Consider the following 24,439-nt stretch of genomic DNA (forward strand, 5'->3'; position numbering starts at 1 on the left):
TGTCCAAAGTCTGGCCCGGGGTCCAGTTACGGCCCGTGATCAAATTTTTACTGGCCCGTAGCATCTGTCATAAAATTGATAGTATTTGGCCCGCCAATAATGTTGACTGCAGCGTAAAATAAATTCATACCAAAAAAAAAAAACAACTACAATTTCACCAGATGATGGCAGTAGTCCAAAGGCCACCAACCTTGCCTTTCTGTGAAAATTTTAGTAAATTAAAAAGAAAAAGTTTACAGTAACGACTGCCTCTTCCAGGACAAGTGGAAATTGGATTTTTTTTTTTTTCCAAAATCCCAAACAACTGCGTCTGTTTAATTTGCCAAGAGACTGTGGCTACTTTCAAAGAATCTAACATAGAGAGGCACTGGCAGACCAAAGATGCTGACAACAAAAAGCTAACTGGAAACGAACGCTGTGAAAAAGTGAAGCAAAAGGAAGCTGTTTTAACGGCACAGCAGCACTTTTTCAAAAAACCCTGCGGGTCAAATGAAAATGCTACAAAGGCAAGCTACGAGGTCGCTACGCTGGTCTCCAAGCACTGCAAACCTTTTACGGAGGTTGAATTTATTAGCGACTATTAAAAGAATGCATATTCAGTATACCAAATCTGGCACGCTTTATGAAAAGATTGGACACCCCTGGATAAAAGCAGTCATTAAATAAGTGTTTGTAAACTATTGTTGTCTTCATGAGTTAAGTAAACTGTTGTGGAAATTAATTCAATTCTTGTATTGCTTTTGTGTTTTTTTTTGTGTTTTTTTTTACAAATGCACAGTTGATATACACTACAAAAGATAAATTCTTAGTGAAAGAAAAACAATATTGAGGAAAAAACACTGCAATAACGGTTTTATTATCAAATCCTACATCCCTGAATCATTATTTAATTGTGAGCCCCCCAAAATACCCCTAGCGCTCCAGCTAAGGCACACTGTTTATTCCATTCATATACAAGTCCGGCCCTCTGAAATTGTTTTTTGTACCATGTGGCCCCTGAGATAAAATACATGTGACAACTCTGTTGTACATAGTGAAATGAGAAGCGATTTTCAGAATCTTGTTAAAATCAGTACACAGTTTTATTGTTCGCCATTCCAAATGCATACAGAATACAAATACTTAGGCAGTATTTAAATTGTATTAAGAAATACAGTTGATTTCAGTTACATATAAAAGAGTCCTCAGGATCTCTGAATCCTTCAGTGACCTCAGGCTAGTCCCCATTCTCCCACAATTGACCTTTTTTCATCTAGTATGGAGTTTGTCATCCCAGCACTCCTTTAGAAGAAGAAACGGCAGCACCAAAGTTGGCCCTTTTGCAAGCGTTCAGATGGCCTGCTTGAGGAGATCCGCTTGCACATCTTTCATAGCGTTCACTTCCTTTGCCGGCTTCTTGGAAGGTCGACCGGATCCTCTGCATCCAGAGAATTCAACTTCTAAATATCCATTTAGCAAAAAGTGGGGGTCTTACCTGTCCTCCACATCTTGGATGGTGTCAGGAAGCGGCGATCCTAGTGTTTCCGGTAGGAAGATGGCCGCCACGCCGCTGAGGATGGGAGCTCCGCCGTAGATGAAGCCTGGCAGCCAATGGATGTAGTCACCGCTCAGCAGCACCATGGGCGCCACCATGGCCCCGATACGAGCCATCATGGAGACCACGCCCATCCCGTTCTGCCTGAGGTGCACAGTCAAAACCAGTGAGAGACCTGAAACCCGAATAAGACCTCATCCACCTTTGGTTTTATGGCTTATTCTGTTGTTATTATCCGGCTCATCTTCTGACTTTATTTTGTCAACACACAAATGAAAATACTGTGACTGTAAACTGAATCATTTCCATCCGGCTGTTGCTTTTCTCTAGAAGTCCTGGTTTGCAGCTGATCTGAACTCCCAGTAATTTATGTCCTCGTTCAACGCGGTTTGTCAGTGTATGCTGCTCAAGTGAAAAAGTGTCCCAATCAGCTGATGTTCCCCATTACAATTTCCACCTTTTTGAAACAACTCAAGTGACTTACCGTATTATGGTTGGGAAGAGCTCTCCAGAGTAAAGGTAGCAGCAGTTAAAGGAAGCCGCCAGGCAGCCTTTGCCAACCACGGCCAGGCAGGTACGCAGCGTTTGCTGGTCTGCGAAATACATTGTCCCCGTTTTGTGAGCTCTGATGATATACTTCTCCAAAGGTTTGGGGTCAACCAATTAAGTGTTTTTCATGAAAAAGTCGCACTTTTATTTATCAAATGAGATGTCCAATGCCTTAGGTTCTTTTTCCCATAAGAATATCTTCATTTATACATACAATATCCGGCTAGAAGGACCAATTGTTAAGCTTAGTAGACGCTAAACATAAGGATAGAAGACACCAAATGATTATAAACTTACAAGGAGAACAAGGGGAGAGATCCCAGATATGGCTTTTTCTTTGCCACTCTGCCAGCATCTCGGAGTTGCCTATTCACTGAAGATGTTGACACTGGTGTTTTGCGGCTACTATTCAACCAAGTGTCTCGTTCGAGAACAGTAAGAAGTCTATTTATCAAACTAGAGACTCTCATGAACTTGTCATCCAGCCACTTTTGTTCTTTCTCTGGTAAGAGACGTTTTTTTCTGTTCTCTGATGGGAGTAGTTCAGACAGTTGTAGGAGAGGTTCAGTTTCTTGGCAATTGCTCACATGAAATAGCTTCAATTTCTTAAGGCACCAATCGAGTTATGCACAAAAGCTGTCTTTTTATACCCTTTCTGAATGTTTAATCACACCCACAAAAGGGATAAGCCTGATACTCGACTAGCTCAGTCAGTTTTATAGCTTCTCTAACCAGCTACACTGTTTTAGCTTCGCCAATATCCTTTCACAGGGGTTTTCTAATCATCCATTTGCGTTCAAACGCAATCCGTTAACACAATGTACTATTAGAACACTGGCGTGCTGTTTGCTGGAAATGGGCCTCTATACACTTACAGTATTTAGATATTGCATTAAAAACAGTCATTTGCAGCGAAAATAGTCTTTCACCACATTAACATTGTATTATTAATTAGTTTCATGTTATCTTCATTGAAAAAAACTGTGCTTGTCCTTCAAAAATAAGGACATTTCTGAGCAACCTCAAACCATTGTCCTTACCATATGGCACTACCAGGTTGACTAGCACAGTGATCCCAGCAATAATGAGTGCACCGCTCTGCGATGGCCGGCGCCCAATATAACTCATGGTGATGGTGATGATCACTTTGGCAGGAATGTCTACAGCCCCAAAGATGACTTGGATTAAATAGATGTCCACCCCGAACTTCTGGAGGTCCATGGCCAGCCCATAGTAGGCAAAGCTTGTGGATAGCCTGTGGGAGAAAGACGAAAGCTACAGTTTGGCTTTTGTTAAAGGAGACTACTTGTCAAGATGTATTTGCTCACCAAACGGCACTGAGGCAAATGGTCATGGATCGCATGGTGGGAGTCCGGAACAGATCCAAGACGGTGTAGGAACCTCTTGCACAGGCCATCTCTTTCTTCATGGACTCTTGGACCATCTAGAGTACAGAGGAAAGTCTTCCTCAAGGCAAGAAAATGGTCAGGTAAGGCCGTTTGATATTTTCACTGACTTTCATGTCAATTTTCTCTCCTTCCTCGCGACGTCCGTTCATTTTGGCCACACTCTTCAGGTTCTTTATGGCCTGATCGTAGTTTTGGCTAAGGACCAACCATCTCGAAGATTCGGAAAACCACCTGACACAAAAGCACTAACAGTCCGACTTCCACGCTGACATAATTGCTAAATCAAACTGAGCTGGGTTCCAAAAGTTCAGACTCGGCTTTGACCGTTTTGAGGTAAAAGGTAAAAATTAAGGTAAAAATTATTTATAATAGTCGCAACTGAAATTACATGTGCATTAGAAAGCACAAATGAAAAAAAAAACGTTTTGTACTGCTAAACATTTTGCAACTGCTTGTTTATGTTACCAAAGTTATTAAGATTGTTTGACAGTGCTGCTGCTTGTAATCGTTTTCTGTTTTATTCCTCAATCATCAGAAATATTTTTTTACAAGTGTTTTGGAGTTGTTTTGCACACAGAAAGTGTCAGAAAAGAAGCACAATTAAGTTTCAGATGTTTTTTTTTCTTTTTTTAGTACGTTGCCTGCTCTTTAATTAATCTTTGCAAGCATGAGCAGGATTTTGAAGATCTCACCAGGAGTAGACGAAGGAGATGTAAAATGGTGACGAAACAGCCAAGGTCAACCACCTCCAGTCCCGAATGAAGTAAGCCACTCCTGCCAAGATCAACTGTCCCACCGTGTAGCAGTAACCTGTTAGCGTACCTACTCCGGTGCGGACCCGGGTCGGGATCCACTCCACAACTTTTTTAGAAATGAAGCAGCGTTTTAGCCACAGTCAACGCGTTGACCCGTCGAGATGGCTTACTGAGAGAGAAGGTGTTGAGGCCCAGGCCTGACAGAGCCATCCCGCAACCAAAGCGGCACAGGCAGAAGACGGGAAAGGATGTGGAGAAGGCGGCACAGGTGCCTGAGACGGCCATCAGTAGGTGCGAGATGATCAAAAGGATGCGGCGGCCGAACCTGCCAGAAAACATGTGAAGAAGAAGCCGTTGTAGTAAAATAGCCACTCAGCGGAGACGCCCTCACTTGTCAGCAGGCGTTCCCAAGAGGATGGAGCCCATGAGAACTCCTCCCATGTAGACAGTTTGGCCCATTTGCTTCAAGGATCGCAGATCGCACACCAAATCCCACTGAAAAGCAGCAAGACTTTTGACTAGGACAAGAAAGTTTGACCGTATCCCCTTCATTTGAGCTGACTTGCTCTGGCTCCCTGTTTGTTTTAAGATTGGATTTTAAGGTTCTTTTACTCACACAAAAGAGTTTGCATGGACTTGCCTCTTTTTATCTTTTTGCTTTAGTCGTGCCCTATTTTCTTGCTCGGAGCCTCCACTCAGAAAATGCTGGTCTACTTGTGACTCCAAGAGCCAAGAGGAAATCCTCAGGATCAAGAGCGTTCTCTGGTGCGTTTGAATGCACTGCTCTCTGAGATTTGCTGTGCAACCTCAGTGGAAATGTTTAAATCTAGACTTAAGACACACTTATATTCCATTGCTTATGATTGATGCCAACCTCATTCTTTTATTTTCCTATTTTTTTCTGCTGCCTGGCTCGTGGCGGTGTGAGGAACAAGAACGAAGTTGGATGAGTCAGCAAACCAGCACCAATACCTGATATAATAACTGAGATATGGCATCGTCTGCATTGACCAGCTAGCAGAGATGGTAAGCTGCGTAGTTACTGTCTTGGACTTCTTGGACAATTTTAGTTACCTATGTGTGTTGTTGAAATTGCCCATATTGAGTGTATTGTTTCCCAAGCAACATACATTGCAGCCTGGTCATCCTGGAAGAGGGATTATCTCTTGTGTGGCCCCTTCTCAAGGTTTTTTAGTCTGGGTTTTTGAGGTTTTCCCTGCCTGCATGCAGGTTTCTGATTAGGGGATGTTGTAATTGTGGCCTGTGCAGTCCTTCAAGACTTTTTGTGATTAAGAGCTATAAATATAGATGTGAATTGACTTGAATTAACAAAATAGAAATCCATGCCCAAATCCGGAAAGAGCCCCCATCCTTACTTCGACGATGATGGTGGAGGTCATCCCGCTCATGTCATAGGACCATCCTTCTTGACATCCCTGGAGAGTGGCATCCACATCATCCCGAGTTCCGTTCCTTTCCAGGAGGTGCCACTGCGGAGCAGCATAGCGTTGGCAACTTTGCCGCTTGCCCGTCGGGTCCACTGGCACGGTGAGCGTCAAGATTTCCTGTGGGCTGAGTGGCAGCCCAGAGACATTGGCGTGGGCGCTGCAGTGGTGAGGGGGCACTAACGCCACAAAATTCTGCAGCAGGTTGTGGCTGGCCATCAGCAGCACCGGCATGCAGAGCAGGCTTACGTGCACGATTTGGAAGCGACCGGTGCTGCCCACTTGCTCAAGAAGGTCGCCAAACGCCATTTCTCAGAACAGAAAAATCCAGATATCAACGAGACGATCAATGTCACCAGACCTTCTTCTAGTGGTGAAGTCCCAGAAACATTTCTGGTTATGTGGCAGAGGTGAGCAACGTTATCCTGTCAATCAATACCTGTAGGAAAAAAAGAAGGTGTTTAGAGTTATCAGTTTACATTAATTGTTTTTTTCAAATAGTCTATAGTTTTGTTTTTTTGTAAAGTCGGATTATGTAATATATGTCATGTCAAAAGCTGTTTGGAATAAGATGATTCTGTTTTTACTATTAAGCACCTGCAAAAAAGATTGCATAGGATGCATGTTTCTCATGTCAACTGCAATACCTCAATGTTGTTTGTTGTTTTAATTATGAATTGTTTACATTATTGTCACTCTCAGCCATTATTGTTGCTGTTCTTTGATTACCACACCATTTATGGTGGATCTGCTTTTCGTAACCGAGGAGATTAAATAAAAAGAAGGGGCTTTTAGCACAGGTTGGAGTTTCTTATCTGAGGTCGGATCTTTACCCTGTTCTCCTTACAAGTTTAAATTCCATTGATGTCTTCTCTCTTCATTTTGTGTGTCTCCGAGATCACAGATTCCTTCACCGCCTGGGTCGTTGGCAGGGTTGGAAGGATTACTATTGTCATGTGATCCGATTCAATTATTAATTACCTGTTGAAAAAATATTATCAGTAACGTAAACCAAATACTATACTATTGTAGTATTAAAACTTGATGACTCTTAATTACTTTTGGATTACTCCAATGCCAAATATGCTGATAAGAGACAAAATAAACCAAATATCGATAAAACATTTAGTTTCAGATAAAAGAACGATGTAACCATGAAAAGTAAATAGAGGAAACCATTGTGAAGTAGTTGCATGAGTCCAACAAAAAAGTACATTGAGCAAAGATAAATCATTCTCTTTTACATGGCGGAAAATATATGCTTTATTTTAGTTCACACTAAAAGCACATCATTCTCATTAACCCAATACAGTTTATTTTCTAAATTTCCAACACACTCTAAGATTTCTTGTTATGTCTCTCTGTCTCTTTAGTGTCAATAATTGAAATTATAAAAGACACAATTCATGTATGAGCACAGTATGAATATGTAAGTGTAGGACACATGTGTCCGTCAAATCAAGTGTGCACTTCGAAGTGCATTGCTGAAATCAACGCTTCAGAAAAATTCTGCAGATTACAAGATGCAAACAGTGAAATATGCAGCCGAAAAGAGAAAAAAAAGTTGGTAAAGCTTGTAAGCAAGAAGATGTCTGACGTAGGGGGCATAGAGGTGGAAAGAGGAAGCGGTGCATCTTCTATCGTGACCCTGAGGATGAAAATGTATGTGGATTTTGTGATTTGGAGTTTAACTGATAGTTTGGTAAACATGTTCTTCATGACAGTTATCTGAATAACATAACTGTTAAGTGCAGGTATAATATAATATTACTCAGGTAGAAGTGAAAACAGTCATCTAAATATTTACTTCAGTTAAAGTAAGCCCATGCTAAGCAAATCATCCACGAAGAAAAAAAAAAAAAACGCGAAAGAGAAGCCCGGTCCGTCTTAATGATTGACGTTTTAAGCCAAAACTCAGACCGGGTTCAGGCCCAATAACTTCCATCTACTTGAAGATGCTTAGAAAGAGGGCACATGCTACCAGGCATTAAATTGCATGCATCATTTCATTTCATTTATTTTGTTCATACTTGTTTGATGATGGATGCTGGTTGCACTTTAATTATATTGCACTTTCCTGTTAGTTTTGCAACGTCTGGAGTCATATAGTCATATTTTGTAGTCAGGCACATTGGCAGCTCCACGGGTAGAGAGGGGGCATAGTCATGAGTGTGCTGAGTGTGTGTAATCTGAACGAGACCGCTGAGAGAAAGGATCGATTGGACATGGTGAATGTAAACAAAACTAAAACGAAGACGAAGAAGAATAAAAAGAGTTAAAAGTAACGCACACCGGACTTCAATATTGTCCCGTGTAGTGTGCAACATTTAAAACCTTTTAAATACAATTGTAATCGTGCAAAGTAATCCTTACTTTTACGAAACACACCTGTAATTGTGTTACGTCTTTTTATGAAACTGCAACGGAATAACATAAAAAAACAATTATATCCTGATAACATAACACCATTACATGTATTCCTTTACTCCCCAAGCTTAGTCATTGGGGCACCACTTCCTGTGATGCATCTTGGGCAAGCACAGCCTGGCTGTGCTCATCCCTCTCCAGGGCGTTTTTTAGGTAGGGGTTTCTCCCAAACACGAAACAGTAATGGTTTCCACGTTTACTAGTATTGAACATATTGTTTTGGTCCTTTAAAGAAAGGCTGCAAAATGCCTAATGTTTCCAGTCACGCTCCAGCAAACATCAACCTGAAAATAAACGTTCCCCAACAAAATCCAAGAAAAAATCCCATTTTATTTCTCAGCCTTGCTTGAAATGCAAACTACTTATGATATTTTGCATTAAGGCATTCAACTGATAGTAAAAATAAATCTCACTACACTGATAAGATTGTTTAGTTGACACTCAAAATTAAGAGAGAAGACATCAATGGCTTTTAAAGCTGCAAGATAAAAGAAGAGAGCCTCAGAAAAGAAATTCCAACCTGTTCTTAATGAATTTGCTTTTTTCTTTTTATGAAGTCTCTTAGGTCACAAAAAGGAAATTTGATGGATTTTGAGCTTGCAAGTAGAACTGGAGAGCCCAAATCTCAGATAAAAAAAAAATCCAACCTTTTCAAAAGCCCTCCCAAAGATGTACAATATGCGGCTCTAAGGACTATTTTTAAGGCTATATTATAGTAGACACTTAACATAAGGAGAGAAGACGTCAATGGATTATAAACTGGCAAAGTGACCTGGGGAGAGAGCCCAAACCTGTCCTATCCTTTGACCATAGTTTTAAATGAAATTTCCTTGGTTAGAAAAAGCGAATCCGAACTAAAAGGGTGTGAAATTCAAGGAATAGCAATACGATTAGTGACAATGATGTAAACCAGGGGTCTGAAACTCGCGGCCACCAGGGTGATGGTTTGAGGCCTCTGCCCTTATATAAAGGTCTTCTCTGCCAGTGAGCAGCTTTCAGATTAGAGTTTTCTCTATTCCATTTCCATTAGATGTCACTGTATTCTGTTGTACAGAAAACCAGTGCTAAAAGCACAACGAAAAAAGACAAAATACGGAGATTTTAAGTTGCCAAAATGCACCGTATTAATTTTAAAAGAGAAATAAGAAAAAAAAATACATAAATAACAATGAAAAGAAGAAAAGGGAGAAGGAAAGGGAACATAAATAAAAACAAATAAGACAAAAAGTAAAGCTCAAGAAAATAAAATACAAAATAGAAAAAGAGAAAAATGAAAAGAAAAAAGATAGAAAATTCGTTTTTTTCATGTTTGTCTTTTTTTCTTTAATTCCTTTCTTTTCTCTTTTCTTTCTTTTTCTCCATCTTCCTTTTTTCCTTTATCCTCCCTTACTTTTCTTTTTATTCCTTCTTTCCTTCATTGCCTATATTCCCTATATCTCATTCATTAAAACAAAAACAATCCCTTCTTTTTGTCTTTCTTTAAGAAAGGCTAGGTAAAAATTGAAAGAGAACGTTTTGTACACACTTTCAGTCTCTTGTTTTTAGTCTTCCTTGGACTCTTTTTTTTTGGTTGCACTACAAATTGCAGCGACATCTACTAGATAAACATAAAACACTGTCCCTTTAAGAACAGCAGAATGTTATTATCAGCGCTGTGTTTGTGAAAACCCCTTTGGCCCGACTTTACCCGGATTATAGCTTCAGCGGCCCCCAACTCAATTTCAGTTGGAGACCCCTGATGTAAACGGTGCATAATAGTCAAAACAATGAACATCAATGCACAATAATCGTCAAAATTAAAACTTAAATTGAGCAAAAATGAAAAAAAAAAAACTTTGTGTTACATTATTTCAAATAAGAAAATAATCATTAAAATCTGCAAATTGATGTGCAAGAGTTTTACCTTGTTTGGTTGATTTCATTATGATTTGCAATGCCATCTTAAAAATGATCTCTCTGTGACTAGATTGTAACTTTTTTTATTTAGAATTCAATCGAAAATTGAGTGTTTTTGCAAAGATAAAATTGGGCAAGTTTCCATGGCACACTACTTGAAAAACACTGCATTAATGACTTACCTACAGGATGGAGTAATTACATCTAGCTTAGAACTCCTTTCGTTGACAAAAAAATGAAAGAAGTCCTTGTGGCAGCGACATATTCATACGATTCGGCTGTGAACTTCCCAACTTTGGATTATGGAAATGTTACCGAGCCTTGGCTGCTGCAAGTATTAACGGCTTTCTAGCTTACTCGGTTAGGGCGGTCAAAGTCTCTTGGGGCTGGGGGAGCAAAAGTGGGCAGATCTTCCACTCCCTTCAAGTTTACCGATTTATGCAAATGTTCTTGGTGCTACCATCATCGTCTGACGATTTTTTCTTATGTATTTGAAGAACGATTTTGACTATCTAGAAAGAATATCATCTTGCTAATATTGGAGCACAACCTCTAAGTCTTGCTTCTTCTGAGTAATTTTGAGGAATGTGTGCACTTGTGCAACAAACAGCGGGAAATGTCAGTCTGAATCAAGCTGCGAGTGCACCAAAACACAGCAAAAAAAAAAAGTGGATTCAGCTGCGAGAGTCATATGAAGCACCTATGTTGGGCAGAGGGAAGAAAAGCTACTAGACTAGTTCTAGTTAGACGAGTGCTGAAATTAATAGAGGAAACACTAGAAAATTAATTAAATGAATTCAAGCAAAGGCTAGTAATTTAATGAACAAGAAGATGGACAACATTTCAAGTCCAGTCAAGTCATACCTAATTGTATAGACCCTCATCACAAGGAGTCCTAAAGGGATACACGGACCACAGCCTATTGCAAATTAGAGTATTATTACACCATCCCCTGATCTAAAACCTACATGAAGGCAAGGGTGGTAACCTCATGTGCAGTCCCTTCTCAAGGTTTCTTCATTTTCCTCATTTTGATGTTTTTGAGTTTTTCCTTGCCCTCATGTAGGTTTTAGATCAGGGGGTGGTGTAAAAATAGTCTGTTGTTTGCAATAATCTGTGGTCTGTGCAGCCCTTTGAGACTCTGTGATTAAGGGCTATATAAACAAACATGACCTGACTTGACTACTAAACCTGTTTTATTTCTATTTTGGGGGATAACAGGCCTTTGAAATAGGCAATCAAAAGACATACCGTATTTTCCGCACTATAAGGCGCACCTAAAAGTCTTAATTTTTTTCAAAAGCTGACCATGCGCCTTATAATACAGTGCGCCTTATTTATGGAACAAAATTAATTCGCAAAGTCTTGCAACTAACTTGCCACCGCCGACTAGATTTTCCCCCGAACGCCAAGTAGTCCGCGGTGTATGCTGGGATTTTTTTACCGGCGTTTCATTGGCTAACCAATGTGTCAATCATCATTTGAAACAAATTCTGCAATTGGCCAAAAAAGATGAGTCAATCATCCGTTAAATCGATCGCTATTGGCTGAAGTTATTCGGAGCCTCGGATTGGCTAGATGGCCAAAACAAACCCTGCAATTGGCCGAGTTTAGCAATGGCGTAGCAAGCTTAGCAAGCTTGCTAAAGTACACCATAAAGAAACATGTTTTATTAGTCGGTATTTGCAAATAATTTACTCTCCTGGATTTACTTCACTCACGGTTGTAAGAAGACCATGATTGCGTATCATTATTGAACGTGAGAAATTAGGTGAGCTATGCGGCTTTATATTTTCCCGGTATCTTGTTTTAGAACGATCTTGATGTTGCTGTGATGAGTTGAGTGAATTCAACTCAATTCCAAGTGTTTATTGTCATATGCACAGTAAAGTTGCGAGCGAAAAAGAAAATAGAAACTTAGAAATGTTTGGCATTTCTTGAATCCCAAGACTTTAACCTTCCGAATGATATTTGAAATGATACATTTGAGTGACATCGTACGGACACCGCATCCGCACGTGTCTACGACACGTATTTGCTTCTTTGCAAGCTTTGGGAATGTTAAGGGGGTAATCAGTTGGACTGAATCATCTGACTGTTTTGTCGACGTTCCCATTGTAGCGCTTTATAATCCGGTGCGCCTCATCTATGAAAGATATAGGACCAAAAACTATTTTTTGGGGGTGCGCCCTATAACCCGGTGCGCCCTATAGTGCGGAAAATACGGTAATTCTTTTTTTAAAGAATAAACTTTAACAATGTAAGCACTTAGCTAACAGCGACTACGTGTCAAGGAACATTAAAGGGAAGACTACTCGAGCTATTTTAATGACTTTACACAGAATGGGCAAGTCAAGTAACTATATAAATTAATGAATCAATCAGAATCATTCAATATTGAAAGGAATTCAAGCAAATTTAATTTAAATGTTATCATCCGTTACCATTAGCAATGTTTTTTTAGTGCATCAAAACGATCTACGGTAAGCGAGACGGCAACAAAACTTACCAAAATTTATTTGGATCGGGTTTTTAATCCTTTCTGAATCACACCGTCACCGGGTGGAGTCAAAACGAAGAAAGGGAGAGATTGGGTTCTCCAATGTCTTGCTAACGATCGCTATCATAATCCCAGGTTCTGTCTGTCGTCTACTCTTGCATTCATTTTCTGCCCACACTGAGCAATGACCAAAGACTGGCTATCGGTATTCACCATGAAGTCTATGATGTCTTTACAAAAACTAAAAATACAAGACTTTATAAAAATAGGAGATAAGACATCATCGCTTGCTAATCAAAATATTTTAATTTGCTAATTTACTTATATGATCAAATATTTGCTAGAATGTATTTCATATCAGTGTTTAATGTTGGATTCAAATGTCCTCTGAACCTTTTATTTACAGTGGCTTGTGAAACTATTTGCCCCCTTGAACTTTGTGACCTTTTGCAACATTTCAGGCTTCAAACATCAATATATAAAACTGTAATTTTTTGTGAAGCATCAACAATAAGTGGGACACAATCATGAGGTGAAACACACTTTATTGGATATTTTAAACTTTTTTAACAAATAAAAAAACAAAAAAGTGGGTGTGCAAAATTATCCAGCCACTTTACCTTTAGTGCAGAAAACTCCAGAAGTTCAGTGAGGATCTCTGAATGTTTCAATGTTGATCTAAATGACTAACCATGAGAAATGGAATCCAACTGTGTGTAATCCAGTCTCTGTTTAAATGCACCTGCACTGTGTGTCTCAGAGGTCTGTTTAAAGCACAGAGAGCATCATGAAGAGCAAGGAACACACCAGGCAGGTCCGAAATACTGTTGTGGAGAAGTTTAAAGCTGGATTTGGATAAAAAAAAAGATTTCCCAAGCTTTAAACATCCCAAGAAGATCTCTGCAAGCGATAAAATTGAAATGGAAGGAGTATCAGACCACTGCAAATAATAATAATAATTAATAATAATTTCCTTTGTATTGTCATTCTTTGTAACCATGTACACAGAACGAAATGTCGATACACCTGACCCGTTGTAGCGAGTCGATGCAGCCGCAGCCAGCAGAGGGCGCCGCCATTATACCAATTAGGTATGTCTCGGCCGAGGCGCGAACCAGCGACCTCCCAGTCTCAAAGCGGGCACACTACCATCTAGGCTACTGAGCTGGTAAATCTACCAGGATCGGGCCGTCCCCCTAAACCTTCAGCTCATACAAGGAGAAAACTGATCAGAGATGCAGCCAAGAGGCCCATGATCACTCTGGATGAACTGCATAGGTCTACAGCTGAGGTGGGAGAATCTGTCCATAGGACAACAATAAGTCGTATACTGTCAAAATCTGGCTTTTCTGGAAGAGTGGCAAGAAGGAAGCCATTTCTTAAAGATAACCATAAAAAGTGTTGTTTAAAGTTTGCAACAAACTACCTGGGAGACACACCAAACATGTGGAAGAAGGTGATCTGGCCAGATAAGACCAGAATTGAACTTTTGGGCAACAATGCAAGACGTTATAGTTGGTGTAAAAGCAGCACAGCTCATCGCCCTCAACACACCATCCCCACAGTCAAACATGGTGGTGGCAGCATCATGGTTTGGGCCTGCTTTTCTTCAGCAGGGACAGGAAAGATGGTTAAATATGATGGAAAGATGGATGGAGCCAAATACAGGACCATTCTGGAAGAAAACCTGATGGAGTCCGCAAAAGACCTGTGATTGGAACGGAGATTTGTCCTCCAACAAGACAATGATCCAAAACATAAAGAAAAAGCTACAATGGAGTGGTTCACCCAAAACATATCAAGGTGTCAGAATGGCCAAGTCAAGGTCCAGACCTCAATTCAATTGAGAATCTGTGGAAAGAACTGAAAACTGCTGTTCACAAACGCTTTCCATCCAACATCAGTGAGCTCGAGCTGTTTTGCAAGGAGGAATGGGCAAAAATATCAGTGTATGATGTGCAAAACTGATAGAGACATACCCCAAGCGACTTACAGCTGTAATTGCAGCAAAAAGGTGGCGCTACAAAGTATTGACTCAATGGGGATGAATAATTTTGCACACCCACTTTTTAGTTTTAATTTGTTAAAACATGTTAAAACATCCAATTAAGTGTGTCCCACTTATTGGTGATTCTTCACAAGAAATTACAGTTTAATATCTTTATGTTTGAAGTCTTAAAGTGGCAAAAGGGCACAAAGTTCAAGGGGGGCAAATAGTTTCGCAAGACACTGTATCTATTTCTAACTTGCTTTTTAACGGGGTAGGTTTTCGCTGTCCTTTATTTGGCTAGCTTTTGAATCCCAAAACATCTAATGTTGCCAAAACTACAGCGATTACTATATTTGTTCTTGATATGAACAATAACATCAGTGCTATTTTTGTCATTTCTGTTTGTTTGACAATTTTATTTTGCGTTTAATGAAAAAGTGTAAAATATAGAATTTTATGTCATGTCCAGGGATCTCGAACTCAAATAACTAATTCAGTGCCAAAATGTAGAAAATTGTTCTCAGTAGCATTGTGCCTGAGTGCCAAAACGTTAAAATCTTTTTTACTTTTTATTCAAATGAACTATCCTAAAGGCTTTGGCGCTGTTGTGAATTTCCCTGCGGGGATGAATAAAGTATCTATCTATCTATCTATCTATCTATCTATCTATCTATCTATCTATCTATCTATCTATCTATCTATCTATCTATCTATCTATCTATCTATCTATCTATCTATCTATCTATCTATCTATCTATCTATCTATCTATCTATCTATCTATCTATCTATCTATCTATCTATCTATCTATCTATCTATCTATCTATCTATCTATCTATCTATCTATCTATCTGTCTGTCTGTCTGTCTGTCTGTCTGTCTGTCTATCTATCTATCTATCTATCTATCTATCTATCTATCTATCTATCTATCTATCTATCTATCTATCTATCTATCTATCTATCTATCTATCTATCTATCTATCTATCTATCTATCTATCTATCTATCTATCTATCTATCTATCTATCTATCTATCTGTTGATCAGTAAGCATCAAGCCTTTGGAATATATTTAGTATGATGAATCATCACTGTGCCTCTGATCAGATATTTGTCCATACATCAAGGAGCCCCCCTTGTTTTGCTTCCTCTATCCAGCGATTCAGAATGTGTAGGCAGCCAGTGAGTGACCACCATTGTGTGATCACGTTAGAGAGTAAGTGGCCCCCGGTCTATGGGTTTGAGACCCCTCGATGTAGCCGATATGAACACAAAGATTTTGATGCTGACAACAATTGAGAGTTGCCAGGTTTAATACGGCCTGAAAAGGGTTTAAATTTGGGTATTTGTATGTGGAAAAGTGTGAAGCACATTGTAAAGTGCTTTGGAGGTCTTCATTGACTTGAAAAGCGCTATATAAATGATACATAAATGCAGACCATTGTTATGCGCATTACTGCACATTAAAATCTTTGGTTTTGAACTTTAAACTTGTAAAATCCAGTGTGTCTCCTGGAAGAGACACGTTTTTTTTCCGTTTTGTTGCAGTAGTCAAACGTGACTTTGAGTGTAGTCACACATTAGCCCTTTCCGGCGTCTCAATCTGTCACCAGTTACAAACTTTTAACTTTGACCTCTTGTCTGCGGTGATTTTTTATGAAAACCTTTCAACCTTTCAAACTATGTTTCTTACATATTCAATATCTGCTATGTGGTATGTGTGTTCACATGTTTCTATCCATGTATCAATGATTTACAGGCCTTTAACATACTGTGGTTGTAAAGTATGTCTAGGATGGTTCTTGGAACACGTGCCGTGAACCATCTCTTCAAAGGGAACAATGGGATCCGGCTCCCACCGATAAGGAGCCCGCTCCCTCCAAAGTAGGCATGTGTCGTTCGCAAATGTAATGGCTCTATGAGCCAACTCTTTAAATTAAAGGACTGGAACCAGCTCCCCACCAATCAAGAACAAGCCCCTTATGAGATATTGATGTGGCATTGACAAATGTAGCAGCTCTATGAGCCAGTTCTTTGAGGTGAAGAACGTGAGCCGGCTACGTACCAATCAAGAGCTAGCTCCCTTTGAGATACTGATGTGAGGTTGGCAAATGTAACAGTTCTATGAGCCGGCTCTTTAAAGTGAATGACTGGAAGCGGCTCCCCACCAATCGAGAACAAGCTCCCAACGAGATATTGATGTGTCGTTCGCAAATGTAATGGCTCTATGAGCCAACTCTTTAAAGTAAATAACTGGAACCAGCTCCCCACCAATAATGAACTAGCTTTCTTCAAGATAGTGATGTGTCGTTTGCAAATGTAACAGCTTTTCGAGCGCTCTTAGAAGTAAACGACGAGAGACGGCCCCCCACCAATAAAGAACTAGCTTTCTTCAAGATAGTGATGTGTCGTTTGCAAATGTAACAGCTTTTCGAGCGCTCTTAGAAGTAAACAACGAGAGACGGCTCTCTACCAATCAAGAGCCTTGCTTACTTCAAGATAGTTATGTGGTGTTTGCAAATGTAACGGCTCTGTAAGCGGGCTCTTTGAAGTGAACGAAGGTAGCCAGCTATGCACCAATGAAGATCTAGCTCCCTTAGAGATATTGATGTGTCGTATGCAAATGTAACAGCTTTATGAACCGGCTCTTTAAAGTGAACGACGGGAGCTGGCTCCGCTACCAATCAAGGGCTAGCTTCTTTCAAGATAGTGATGTGGTGTTCACAAACATTATGGCTCTTTGAGCACTCTTTGAACAAAAGGAGCCGGCTACGGACCAATTTAGCTCGTTTGTAGAGAGTGATGTGGGGCTGGGAATTTTCTTTTTTTCCTTCATTTTTTCTCGACTTTTTCTTTATTTTTCGTCTCATCTTTGTATTCGCCCTTGCTATTTTTTTCATTTTTTCGTTTCCTCTTGTGCGCCGATCAGCTGGCTTGTGTACTAACAGACATTTTCAACACCTCGCTAGACCAAGCCACGGTACCATCATGTTTCAAGATTGCCACCATCATCCCAGTGCCAAAAAAACCCCCAGATCTTATAATTGAACGATTACCGGCCCGTTGCACTGACTCCCATCATAATGAAGTGCTTTGAGAGAGGTTAAAGAGCACATCACCTCCAGTCTCCCCTCCTCACTCGACCCCTTTCAGTTTGCCTACTGGACAAACCGCTCCACCGGGGATGCCATCTCATCTGCGCTTCACCTGAGCCTGACACACCTAGAAGAGAAGAACACCCATGTGCGGATGCTGTTCCTGGACTTCAGTTCAGCATTCAACACCATCATCCCACAACACCTGGTAGACAAAATGAGACTCCTGGATTTCAACATCCCCCTGCGGAACTGGCTGCTGGACTTCCTCACTGACAGACCCCAGTCAGTGCGGATTGGTCAGAACATCTCCGATGTCATCACCCTCAGCACGGGCTCCCCCCAAGGCTGTGTCCTGAGCCCCTTGCTGTTCACCCTGATGACACACGACTGCGTCCCTAGGTCAGCCACAAACCACATCGTGAAGTTTGCGGATGACACAACAGTGGTGGGCTTCATCAGGGACGACAACGACCTGGCCTACAGAGAGGAGGTGGAGCAGTTGGTGGGCTGGTGCAGGGACAACAGCCTGGTCCTGAATGTTGACAAAACTAAAGAGATCATTATCGACTTCAGGAAAAACCAGCCCAACCATGCCCCACTTCTCATCAACAACAAGGCTGTGGAGGTTGTCAGCAGCATCAAGTACCTAGGGGTGCACATCACAAACAAACTCACCTGGTCCGTGAACACTGCATCACTGGTGAAGAGGGCACAGCAGCGCCTGTACTTCCTGCGGAGGATGAGGAGAGCCCACTTCCCCCACCCTCCCTCATCACATTCTACAGGGGCACCATAGAGAGTATCCTGACCAGCTGTATCTCTGTGTGGTGTGGAGGCTGCAGCGCTTCCAACTGGGGTAGTGTGAGGAGGGTGACGAGGACAGCAGAGAAAATCATCGCTGCTTATCCCAAGCCAAGAACATTATCAGGGACCCCTCTCATCCCCATCATGGACTGTTCACTCTGCTAGCCTCTGGGAAGAGGTACTGCAGTGTACGGTGCAGGACCACCAGGTTCCACAATAGTCTTGTCCCCCTGGCCATTAGACTGTTAAATGGTCAATCAAACACATAGTAAGTCTAAACTGCTGCTAATCTGTACATCTGCTGGTTTTGTTTGACTTTTTTTCACTACTTGCAGTTTTTTATAGCTAGCCACTCCTTGCACACCTGTTCTCCTACAGTGTTATTGTTACTGTTTACCTGACTTGTTTACCTGACTGCCCATTTTGCACATCTGGTTAGCTGCTCCTCTTGCACTCTTTGCACTACTGTAAAATACTATACATAGCCATAATTATTTAGTATATTATTAGTACTTCAATACTCCAACTCAAAACAACATTTTATTTATGTCTGTACATTCAAGGAAACTGTGCGGGTCAGATGTATCGACATTTCGTTCTGTATACACGTGTACTAGAATGACAATAAAGTATATCTGAATCTGAATCTGAATCTGAATCTTTACTGTTTTACCTCGAGATCCGCAGGTTCGAGAGGATTCTCCATTCGGGCCCTGGTAGTGTGGAATGCTCTTCCCCCTGAGATGCAATCTGCAACCTCAGTGAAAATGTTTAAATCTAAGCTTAAAACACACTTCTATTCTATAACATTTTAATAACCTATATTTTATGTTGACGATATCTGTTTATTATTTGTTATCGCCACATCCATTGCAGCCTGTTCATCCTGGAAGGGGGATTACCTCATGTGCAGTCCCTTCTCAAGGTTTCTTCATTTTCCTCATGTTGAGGTTTTTGAGTTTTTCTTTTCCCTCATCTAGGTTTAAGATCAGGGGATGATGTAATAATAGTCTGTGGTTTGCAATAATCTGTGGTCTGTGCAGCCCTTTGAGACTCTTTGTGATTAAGGGTGTCACAAATAAACATGACTAGACTTTACTTCTATTATTTTTTCTTTTCTTTTTCATATTAAGGCGGTGACCTCAAACCTCCTCTTAAGGGTTACATTTGGCCCCCTGCCCATGACTTTGAGACCCTTGCTATGGAATAACTACCATTTGTTTTTTCAGTGTTTTCAGGCATCCACAAAACTACAGAATCAACGACATTTGATATCCAGGTCAGAAAGTTGGAAATCCTGCAAGAGAGTACTACAATTACAAGCAGTACTACGAGCAATACCGATAGGACAAGTATTACCAATACTACATGTATTGGCAGTACTAGGACCACCCCGCCTCCCTCCCGCCCCTAAACAAACAATCCAGACTGATCGTATCGCCAAACAAACAAGAATACATTAATCAGTGCCAACAATATATTTTCTCTCAGGCAGAAATGTCTCTGTGATATAAACTGTCGGCGTTGCTCATTAAAATGCAAATTAATGCACGTACGCTCTGCGTTTCCTGTTTATTGTTCCGTTTTGAAAAAAATCCACATTTTCAGCGTTGACATTATTGCCCCACTTTGTGATTAATATAAACTCTCAAAGTTTGATTCACATCAATATGCAAAAGAGCTGAAAATTAAGGGCGGGTGGATCAATCCAAATATCAATGTCATCGATATTAAGCAAGTACTTTGATCTTATCACTACTCTTGTCCTGGATTAATACTCTTCTCCACCAATTCGCTTAAAACACCGTATGTATATAGCACAGCCATTCTCTCTCTCACCCAGCTTACTTGGCCACTGTAAGTTTATGGTTGGGTGTGTGACTGACAGGCACACTTTTGCACCCTGGCCTGCTGTTGCATCCCGCCTGCCAGGCGAAAAAGAAGACCAAATATATGAACACACCCCTATCATAAGCTAAAAATGACAGAGGGAAACAGGACGTGCAGAATGATGTGGAGGATTTTTGTTGCTACAGAAAAAAACAATAGCAGGTGTAATATGTGTGGTAAAGTGGTCTGCCACTGTGGCAACACCACAATTTGAATACAATCCTTAAACAAAGATCGCCCTACAGAGAGCAAATAGCATCAAACATGAATGCGAATGTTAGTTTTCCTTAACAAAAAATCTGTTATTCCGTCGTCGTCATAGCAATGAGAGACAATTGACACTTTGTTTACATTTCTGAGGTATATTAGTTGTTTTTTCCGATTTAGTGAACCGTCACTCGATAATCTTAAACAGGTGGTGAATACGGCCAAACAGTCTACTTGCCTGTTTGACCCTCTTCCGGGTTCGCTGATTAAAGGTCTTTTTGGGGTCCTTGGACCTTCAGTTCTAAATATTAAAAACATATCACTCTCCTCAGGTGTAGTTCCAGCAGCTTTTACCGGCCTTCGCTCTGAAAATGCTGGAGCCCATCCCAGCCATCTCCGGGCAGTGGGAAGGGGACACCTTGAACTGGTGGCCAGCCAATTGCAGGGCACACGGGGACAGACAACTCACTCGCTCATTCACACCTAGGGACAATTTGGACTGGCCAATTCACCTAAAAATTCATGTTTTTGGAATGTGGGAGGAAACCGGAGTGCCCGGAGGAAACCCACACAAGCACGGGGAGAACATACAAACTCTGCACAGGAAGTCTGGAGCTGGATTTGAACCCACGCAGGAGGTTCCCATGACATGAACTGTGCTGCACATGCGCTAACCACTGCGCCGCCGTGCTGGGCAATGTAGTTATTTTATTAAAAAAAAATCAAACATTTTAGTGGCTCAAATTTGTCTCAAAGGAGGAAGAGTTTAAATATTCAATGATCATGACATTTCCAAGCAAAACAAATCAGTGTCAGCTTGGTATCAATGGATTCGATACTACTATGTATTTACTTGAGTTAGATCGATATCAAAATCCCCAGTGTCGCTCCCCCCTACTGAAAATTCGAGAAAGAGCAGATCCTCAGGTCGTTGATGTATTTTTCAGATATTTTATTCAGAATGAATTTGGGTGCGAGTGCTGTTGGGGTTCTGCTCCCCAGGATGAGCAAGTCACAAGATGGATTCACAGCTTCTAAATAACAATCTCTTCCAGTTTTGCTGATGCAAATCACGGGAAAATTGCTGATCGATGCTTTTCTTTGCAGATTTCATTGGAAACAACTAATGATTCTTCCGGGAAGGACTTTGGCACGCCGGCACATCTTCTACCTCGGGAGTTAAGACCAGTTTCAGATGATGCCAATTTTGATTTTAAATAAGGTTTTCGGGATCGGGAAGCTTCTCCAGCGTGGGCTCCATCCCCCAGATCTCGCGGGCGTATTGAGCAATGGTGCGGTCGCTGGAGAATTTGCCGCATCCGGCTATGTTGTGGATCACCTTCTTGGTCCATTCCTTGGGGTTCTGGTTAAAGAGAACATTAAGGGCAATGATTATTAAGACTACCAGGGACCGATTTTAATAACAATGGGGACAGACCTTGTAAAGGGCGTTGACCTTCTCCTGGCATTTAATGTAGTCTTCGTAATCAGCAAAGACCTTAAACCTGTGGAGTCAAAAAGAAACAGGAAGTACATTACCTTTGGTTGGAAAGGGACTTTTGAAGAAAAAACTGTTTTTATCAACCCGAAACTAATCAGACAAACATCCCATACATTGATAAGATGGTAAATGACTACCTCAGCAGCAAATGTCTGTTTTTTTAATGCAATATCAACATTGTCTAAAGGCCCATTTCCAGCAACCAGCACTCCAGTGTTCCAATTGTACATCGTGTTTGCCAATTGTCTTAATGGTAGATGAGAAAACCCTTGTGCAATTATGTAAGCAAAGCTGAAAACAGTCCAGCTGACATTCCTCTGAGCTTGTCGAGTATCTGGAGCATTACGTTTGTTAGATTTTTGTGGTTTAACTTCAAGAATGGCCATGAAAGGAAAACTTTTAAGTGAAACTCTATTCTTGTTCTAACAAATAAAGGCTATTCCATGTGTGAAACTTACAAGAAACAGCAGATCTCCAACAACAGTGTGTACTACTCCCTTCAGAGAAGAAATAAAAAGGCTCTAACCAGAGTAGAAAGATAGAAAACTGACAAGTACATTAGAGTCGCTAGTTTGAGTAATAGACGCCTACAGCTCCTCAACTAGCAGATTCCATAAATCTGTCCCAATATACAGAGGCCATATACCCTTAGTGGATGAATAGTAGCCATAAAACAGCAGTGTTAACACCTACAGTGCAGTGAAAACTCCGAGAGCTATTCCTAAGACTGTCCAAGAGACATGGGACAACTCAGTTGATAGACAAAAGTGTGAGGTTCTCATGGAAAACACGCACTTTCTGTATAAGGTTCACATAAATCTCAGCTCGGTTCTTTTATCTTAAATGCTCGCTTTACTAGAATAAGAACCCGAAGAAGGCATATTCTCATTAAACTATTCACTGGATGTCAGAAAGATTTGTGTAACCTTTTTCAGCATGATGCAAAAAGAGTGTCTTATCTAATAGAGTGCCTAGTCTTTTACATTCTTAGCCGCCCACCCACGCACGCCAATGTGAGACCCAATGCTGTTAAATGGTTTAAACTGGATAATGTGTGCAAGAATGCCTTTAAATGGTAAAATGCCAAGCAAAGACAGCAACCAAGCGGGTCAGCCCGAGCTTTCTATCTAATATTTGAGAGGTTCTAACATCTAGGTGGCCCCAAACTTTTCAACGATAGTGGGTACACGTTTCTCTAGAAATTACGTGCACATTTCTGGTTGTCATTTTACCTGTCGTGATGCATGAGCATGTTGACGATTTCTTTGAACAAATCTGGCTGCTTGGGGCTGAAAAAGCCGCCGGAAATCTGGTCGATGGCTTGTTTCAGTTCCGGCAAGCGATTGTAGTAGTCCTGGGCGTTGTATCTACACAACAATATGAGATGTGAGAATCCAGCACCTTTTAAACTCCGGATTTTCTCCAGGAGGTCCAGATGGAAGGGGGCTCCCTACCCTTTCCTGTCCATTTCATCGACGTCATCCACTCTCATGCCGAAGATGAAGAGATTTCCCTCGCCAGCCTCCTCGGCCATCTCCACGTTGGCGCCGTCCATGGTACCGATGGTAAGAGCCCCGTTCAGCATGAACTTCATGTTGCCGGTTCCGGAGGCTTCCGTGCCCGCCGTGGAGATCTGCTCCGAGAGGTCCGAAGCTGGAATGGCTACAAGAAGACACTGTCGAGTAAGTTCGGGCTCGATCCAGCCGGCTTGTTTCGTAATTTGTTATAAGATGGTTGGTAACTTTAAACTTTAGAACTTTAACTAGACCCTCAAATAAGGAAAAATACATACATGGATTTTAAGCTTGCAAGGAGAAACAGGGCCAGGTTTCCAATTGTGGTTTTTGGCACCTTGACTTTTCATTAAGCCTTCAAGGCTACAGAAAACTGATCAGCCCTAAGTGGTGTGGGTATCAAAGAACAGCAACATGATTGGCCAATAGTGACAATGATGGTATTACAACAAAAAAACAGCGCAATAGTTTTTAAAATAAGGAACTGGCATTAAATGAAATCACCTATGAATTTGTTCAATAATAAAAACAGAATTAACTTATCACTGGCATAGTAAATTACAAAAGATTCTTTTGATTTTTGTAGCACCGTAGCTATCATTCCTACATGACCTAAAAATTGTCATTGTCATCTTTTCTTGGCTTCCAAAATGTTGTCCAAATTTTTAAATTTGGATCACATACATTGAAAATTATAATCCGGGATGTATAAAAACCATTTTTCACTTTTTGAAAAATGTTTTCATAATAGCATTTTAATGTCATTTTCAATGAACCATACATCGAACCTAATGCTACTCCAAGCGTCCATCAGATAACCCTAACACACTGATCCGTTACTTCTGTTTTTAATATTGAACGTCTGCAAAAGAGATTCTGCTAGTTTGTTTTTTTGACTACTATTGCAAACTGTTGCGGTTCT

The 24,439-nt window shown here is 40.8% G+C and overlaps 2 protein-coding genes and 1 long non-coding RNA gene across 5 annotated transcripts in view; 1 reads left to right on the top strand and 2 right to left on the bottom strand.

The window, feature by feature from the left end:
• Nucleotides 1-1,058: 1,058 nt before the first annotated feature.
• slc22a6l (solute carrier family 22 member 6, like) lies at nt 1,059-6,119 on the bottom strand. Its single transcript, XM_088320421.1, has 10 exons — nt 5,624-6,119; nt 4,639-4,742; nt 4,418-4,572; nt 4,185-4,353; nt 3,600-3,723; nt 3,412-3,527; nt 3,124-3,338; nt 2,019-2,127; nt 1,475-1,678; nt 1,059-1,417 (listed from the first exon to the last, which is right to left on the bottom strand). The coding sequence occupies exons 1-10, from the start codon at nt 5,999-6,001 to the stop codon at nt 1,330-1,332; spliced, it is 1,662 nt and encodes a 553-aa protein (XP_088176547.1). The 5' UTR covers nt 6,002-6,119; the 3' UTR covers nt 1,059-1,329.
• Nucleotides 5,127-21,660, top strand: LOC148349379 (uncharacterized). The gene is made up of 4 exons (XR_015847189.1): nt 5,127-5,273; nt 5,729-5,795; nt 5,894-6,102; nt 21,610-21,660. It is a non-coding gene; the product is annotated as an uncharacterized LOC148349379 (long non-coding RNA).
• The window catches only part of pygma (phosphorylase, glycogen, muscle A), a 35,083-nt gene continuing 32,083 nt past the window's right edge, over nt 21,440-24,439 (bottom strand). For 2 of the 3 annotated variants that reach the window (XM_088320417.1, XM_088320419.1), the window contains exons 17-20: nt 23,458-23,665; nt 23,236-23,370; nt 21,941-22,007; nt 21,440-21,865 (exon numbers count right to left, since the gene is read on the bottom strand). In XM_088320417.1, coding sequence (XP_088176543.1) covers nt 21,716-21,865; nt 21,941-22,007; nt 23,236-23,370; nt 23,458-23,665 — 560 coding nt within the window. In that variant the 3' untranslated portion in view covers nt 21,440-21,715. Of the gene's footprint in view, nt 21,866-21,940; nt 22,008-23,235; nt 23,371-23,453; nt 23,666-24,439 lie in introns of those variants that run through there. The other variant, XM_088320420.1, reaches the window with a different exon arrangement.

The sequence above is a fragment of the Urocampus carinirostris genome, chromosome 17, assembly GCF_059441175.1.
Source record: "Urocampus carinirostris isolate Australia breed hairy pipefish chromosome 17, RoL_Ucar_1.0, whole genome shotgun sequence".
NCBI classification, from domain to species: Eukaryota; Metazoa; Chordata; class Actinopteri; order Syngnathiformes; family Syngnathidae; genus Urocampus; species Urocampus carinirostris.

What these genes read in the sequence shown, in the direction of transcription:
- slc22a6l (XM_088320421.1), bottom strand. Translation starts at nt 6,001, where the DNA reads ATGGCGTTTGGCGACCTTCTTGAGCAAGTGGGCAGCACCGGTCGCTTC. An exon ending in TTGGGAACGCCTGCTGACAA is followed by an intron (nt 4,573 to 4,638) that starts GTGAGGGCGTCT and finishes GTTTTCTGGCAG; the next exon opens with GTTCGGCCGCCGCATCCTTT. An exon ending in CTCTTCCCAACCATAATACG is followed by an intron (nt 1,679 to 2,018) that starts GTAAGTCACTTG and finishes TGTGCACCTCAG; the next exon opens with GCAGAACGGGATGGGCGTGG.